Source organism: Triticum aestivum, chromosome 2B (assembly GCF_018294505.1).
Source record: "Triticum aestivum cultivar Chinese Spring chromosome 2B, IWGSC CS RefSeq v2.1, whole genome shotgun sequence".
Lineage (NCBI taxonomy): Eukaryota > Viridiplantae > Streptophyta > Magnoliopsida > Poales > Poaceae > Triticum > Triticum aestivum.
In genome coordinates, this window is record NC_057798.1 from 614223555 (window position 1) to 614229668 (window position 6114).

At 48.4% G+C, this 6114-nt stretch overlaps 1 protein-coding gene across 1 annotated transcript; it reads right to left on the reverse strand.

Annotated features, from left to right (window-relative positions):
* Positions 1–427: 427 nt before the first annotated feature.
* On the reverse strand, positions 428–2805 carry LOC123041773 (probable E3 ubiquitin-protein ligase LUL2). The gene is made up of 2 exons (XM_044464335.1): positions 2475–2805; positions 428–1671 (listed from the first exon to the last, which is right to left on the reverse strand). The coding sequence occupies exons 1-2, from the start codon at positions 2600–2602 to the stop codon at positions 1497–1499; spliced, it is 303 nt and encodes a 100-aa protein (XP_044320270.1). The 5' UTR covers positions 2603–2805; the 3' UTR covers positions 428–1496.
* Between the last annotated feature and the right edge of the window lie 3309 nt (positions 2806–6114).

Below are 6114 nucleotides of genomic sequence, written 5' to 3' on the forward strand. Positions count from 1 at the left end.
AATAATTTTCATTATTTTAAGAAAAAATTGAAACTTCCCCAGATTTCTTAGTATTGTTTTCTTGATTTTACATTTTTTTTCCAAAATTTATGGAATTTTTTTTTGACAAAAATTGGCAGAATATTATCACTTTTTTTATTTACAGTTTTTTATTTTGCAGGATTTATTTGATTTTTTTTGAAATTTTACATAATTATACTATTTCTAGATTTTTTTTATTTTGCAGATTTATTCTGTTTTCCCTGGAAATTTTGAATTTTTACTGACATGGCTTGATGACTGGATTGTCAACAGGTCAAAACGAGTCAACTGGGTCAAAACCAAGGTGTGGGAAGGAGTGGTTTGAATCCTGGCCGATTATAAGAGTTTGGGGTTGATTCTTAGACGGTATTATAGTTGAGGGTTGTAGATTAGACTAGGGCAAGAGTTGAGGGTTGAAATATGCACTTCTCTCAAAGAATACATGTTGTATACAATCTGAAGGTTCTCAATTAACCCCAGTTCTTGTTGACATGTTGTTTTTTACTTCTAGGGGAATGAATCCTGCCTGGAGCATGTCCTCAACCAATCCTATCTTAATCTAAATCAACAATATCACTAATATTTATGCCGACCAGATTTTCTTATACTGACCAGATTTTCTCATATTTTATACTGACCAGGTTTTCTCCTGTATGTTCTAATACGAACATTTTCGCAACAAACAACATACCACAACACATGCTAAACAGATGCAGACATAACACTACTGATCTCCTCCTTCGTGATGCCTGGGCATGCTATCAACCTTAATCTCAAGAAGGCTCTCAACAGGCTGCCTGCACATGGGGCATTTGTTGGTCTGGAACCTTAATGTCTGAGCACACTCCCTACATAGGCACTGCAAAAGAGCACACGGTATGATTTTCAGTTTCACTGGTTTCATGAAGATGACAGGTCAATGAAATTTGGCTTATTTTCATCTGCAACATCAGATAAAATGGTTGCATCTGGAGGAATAAATGAAACAGGATTGTATTAATTTCAGCTGGATGTATGAGAAAAGGTAGAAACATTGGGCACGCTGCTACAGACATAAGGTTCTCGTGTTGCTTTCAAGCTAGGGGCCATATTGCAGTTGGTATACTGTGCCATGCTGCACTACCATATATGCCCATATGGCCCATATCTGTAGTAATTCTGAAGATTTTGCAGCGTTTCCAACTATGTACATACAAAACAGATGTGATATTCACATTCTGTGGCTTTGGTAAGTAGTAGTTCCTCCATCTATGGGTAATTACAAATGAGGCCTGGCGTGCTCTAAAACTTTAACTATTCATTTGTCAGGAAAGCATGGAAGCCGTGCAGGATGTATCTTTGCCTAATTTTTTTTTTTAGAAAAGGAGGATGACCCCCGGCCTCTGCATTTGGGCGATGCATACGGCCACATATCTTTGCCTAAATAGCAAGCATGTTAGAAAGCAGAAAGAAATGGGAATGGAAATTACAAGTAACTAGCTAAACAACAAGACTTGGTAAACTTTCCTCCTTGTCCCCGAGCTTGATTCCAGTTCCACTTGGTTGCCTGAACTCCTGACCATGACCTTCCTTAAAAGTTTGAGCAAATTTTCCTTTGTGCCCTTCAGGACACAGTCGTCACCTTCTTGTGCAAAGAAGTAAACTGTTATGCTGTTTGCGAGATCAGAAATTAAGAGTCAGTATTTGATTAAAAATAACATGACAGTCTTGTCATCAAAATATTAAAAGAAGCAGGGGCGCGCAGTACACAGGAACAAAGCATGAGATGCTACTAAACACTATGCAAAAAAAATGGGCATAACGTGGGGAACTGGGGATAGCCTAACCTCGGAACTGGACAGAGCCAGGCATGCATTTGGAGAATCTCATTAAGTATGGCTTTGCCATGGTAAAATTACAGAAGATAGCAGACAGCCCAAGACCATTAAAGCTCCATTTGATCTCATGCACCCTGAGTTTTCATTTTTCCCACCCAGATGAATATGATTAAGTTCAGATTCCATACCTAGACCTACTACTTCCTTCAACAGCCAGCCGTGCAAACAATATACGGTACTCTAATACATCAAGTGAAGATGTCCATTCTTCACCAACAAAAGCACATACATGAGTCGCCAGTGCGCCCTAAATCTGTTTCTATAGGTTACTGCTCCTTGTTACTTGGACTCAAATCTGAAGCATTCAGACAATTGACACAGAACGCCCAAGTTTTGTTCAAATGGACAACAAAATACAGTACATAACAAAAGTATCATGTGACTCAACCAAATATGGAAGTATCATGGCTCCAAGAAAATATGTACATGACGGCAGAAATTCTACACTAGCTAACTAATATCATCACGGGATAAAGCCCAATGATCGGCCACAAGGGCCCACAACGACACTACAGGCCTCCGTCTAATCAGAAAAACAGAGAAGAGTACGAGGGGGGCAGGGGGTGGGGGGCTGACCTCCGGGGCACGTCGGCGTCAAAGGAGAAGGCAAGCAGGTGGCCGCCGTCGTCTTCGCGCTCCAGCCGCAGGGTATGCCCCTTGACGTTGACGCCGGCACTCACCGCAACGACTCTGTGCCGCTCCATGTGCGTGGGGAACGGCACCGGCGGCGGCGCAGCGACGCCCGGGCGTCATGGCGGGTACTGGTGATAGTACGGCGGGGGAACCCCATGCAGATGAGGCCGCGGCGGTGGCATGTTGGGGCGGCCGCTGCTTCCGGCGTTGCCCATCAATAGCGACGACGAGCAGAGAGGGTGCGGGAGGAGAGGGAGACAGCGAGCTGGTGTGGTCCGACCAGGTGGGCTGGTTTAATGGTACTGACGTTTCTGCAAAAAGCCCCCCGGATGGACTAGTATTGACCCTAGCTCGACCAGGTGGCGGTCAAAGCCGAGCTGGCGGCCGCTGACTCGGCCAAGTCAGCGAATACGTAGACGAAATCGTATAAATGGACCAAAGTGAACCCCTTGCGCGCCACCTAAACCCGTCGCTGGTGCTCGGTCAGTGGCGCCACCCTTCCTGCGCCATGGGCCGTGCCCGCTCGGCTGCTCCTACGCATCCGCTCGCTCCAACTGGTGGGATAGCGAGGGATGCCCCGCCCCCCGCATCCATCCCAAATCCCCTCCCGCCTAGCGGTCCATCGACATATCTGGTCCTTCTGCTGCCTCTCGATCCGGCAACGGCTCGCCGGCCCTCCGCCGCGAATCCTGCTCCGCGGGGAGTGCTCCAAGGCCGATGCTGGCCTCTCCACCCTGCATGTTGCTGGGGAACGCCAAGTTGGACAACCACGCCTTATGTCCATCGTAATTAAGTCGTCACCCCACGCCAACCCTTCCCCTTCGGGCCATGAGGATGGCTGGATAGAGGTCCAGTCCCGCAAAACGCGCCAGGCAAGCGCGCGCGCCCATGCCGGCAAGCGACCGCGTCGGCGTCAATGCCACTGGCCCTCCATCAATGCAAATGCCGGGCAAGAGGTCTTTTTAAGGTGCTTCAAGAGGCTCTGTTTCCGGTGCCTGGGCTCTGAGCATCGTCGTGTAGATTGTAGAGATCCTATCCACTGCATTGAGTGCAAGCTGCCCGACCACATCGCTCGCGACTGCCCCCAAGATCCGCGCAACAGCAGGGCGACAAACTAGCAAGGGCGGGGCTAGGGCCTGCTGCTGGGCGCAGCCCGGTCCACACTCATCTTCGCTTCCCCATGTTGTCGGCGCCCGCGCCGTCCATGGACCGCTGCCACCACACCGACCCATCAAGGTGGCCGAGGAATAGCCACAAGGTGGTGATATAAACGCCGGGGGTGGAGCATCAGATCTCCTTCTGCCGCCGCCTTGCTGTCCTCCTGACCTCGATGGCCAAGCAGCACGCGGCGAACCCCATGTCGGTGGGACCTGCTTTCGACGCCGCGCTCCGCACGCCGGCCCACCTGTTGTGGGTCACAAGCCACGATCCAGAGGACTTCCTGGTGCTTTTTGAGTTGTCGGCGCACCACGACAACGATGTCCGCCTTGGCTCCATCAACGTCGACGGCGTCGTCTTCAACATCAAGCCATGGCACGATTATGACCATGCTGTGCACCAAGACTTCATGCTCCATGTGCGGGCGGTGTCACAACCTGATTCGGCCCTTTCTTTTTCTTTTGTTTTTCTGAGATATTTGCTTGAGATTTGTGGTCTAGAAACTGGAGAAGATGAACTCTTCTTTCTTTCAGAGTGGCTTGTTATCGTCATATCCATCCCAAAACCTTGCCATTTCCATCTTGGACCAAACCCCAATATTCTTTTCCTTTGGAATATTCCTTTTCTATTAAAGGAGTAACCCAATTCGCCCTAGGTTGTGAAACAACCTATATTTCCATCACTCCCCAAATTCCCAAATAATTCTCATAAATTGTTTGGGTCATATCTTCCTAAAATATGGCAAAATATTTCATTTGCCATGTTCCCCATCATGCTCGATTAATTCCTTACCTATTTTGTCCTGAATGTCAGTTTGTGAAGCAAGTGCTATTTGCCCTTGCCAAATTGACCCCAAACTTTTTGGACACCTTTTCATGTCCATATCATTGCCCCATGCTAAAATTCAACTCATTTTCTTAGTAAATATTCCTGAGCAATTTTTCAAAATTCTTGTCTGAGGGAAGCCTTTGTGAAGGAAGTACTAGTTAGGGTTACCCAAATGAGTTGAAATTTTGCACACACCTTCATGTGCTCATATCATTGCCCTCATTCAATTTTCAGCCCTATCCAAGCGTCTATGTGAGCACAGGGCTAAATCTTTATTTCTGGCAATATTTTCAGGTTATGAAGCAACTATAATTTTTAATGCTTCATTAATTCTGAGAAATTATCAGAACATGCTACTACCCATATAACATCTCTCCACCAAATTTGAGACCATTTCCTTAAGCCATTTTCCCTCTAATATTATTGCAAGTTTCTGGTCAGTGGGGATGTTTGTGAAGCAAGTACTATTTTGGCATGTCCATTTGGTATGAAACTTTTATATCATCTTTATATGGCCAAATAACCCTGTCTTGCCAAATTTGAGCTCAAGTTGATACTCCATGTGAGTGCATCATCATGCTCAACTTTATGGACCAGTTTAAGCAGTTGTTAAACAAGTGCATTAAGACTTGGTCCAAATCATCTCAAACTTAACAGAATGCTTGTTCCTTCGACCCTGAACACCCCAGACATCCTCTCTTGTCCCTATCCACTCTCCGCTCTCCACAATTTCAGTGAAACAACTGCTGCGTCAATGTTTCAGGGATGAATCCCATCGATCCAGAGCTCCTTTATTTGATCCATCACCTCTCTCAGACTCAGTGATGTAGGGACTCATCACTAGACATATCACGGCAGCCCCTCTTGTCCTTTTCATGCCAGCCAGTGTGGTGACCATCATTTTGGCAGCTATGAGCGTGTCTAGGGCGTTGCTTTGCTCTGGCCCGGCTCGTGATCATCGTTCCAGCGAGCACTGGCATGTTCCCTGTGTCGTAGCCGTCTCCCCGGACACATCTCCCCCTCTGGAAACCTCCTCGCTGTCGCTCGTCGCCGTGCGCCCACGGACACGGTGTAGATAGCCGTCGTCTTCCTCCTTTGTCCACTTCTCCCACGTGCCCGTTGTCTTCCTCTACACCGTGAGCCTGCTCCCTGCTCTACTCTGTCGCCTTATCTCGAGCAAGTTCGCGTGCCCATGCGTCCGCGGCCTCGACGACGTGTCGCACGGTCGTGCTCACCCAACCGCCTCGCCCCCGGCTATTTATAGCCCCTTCCCGTGGCTCCCAACCTCTTCATCGCCTCCTCCTCACTCCCAGCAACCTCCCCAACCTCTCCATTAAGCTCCAGGAGCTCTCCTAGCCTCCAATGGCCGCCATGGCCGCCGTTCGGCTCCTCCTAAATTCCTGCGAGCCAGCGCTCCTTCTCCTTCTCCCCACCTCCATGCGCCCCACCAAACCCCTCCGGACCCTCCCAGTTCCTCTCTTCGTCGCCGGAGCCAATGTGGCCGCGACCCCAAGATTTAGCCGCCGCCTCTGTCCTCGGATGACGTGAACCCCGTCGGCCCATTGCTCCTTCCCGGCCACCGTGCGTGTTCTGAATG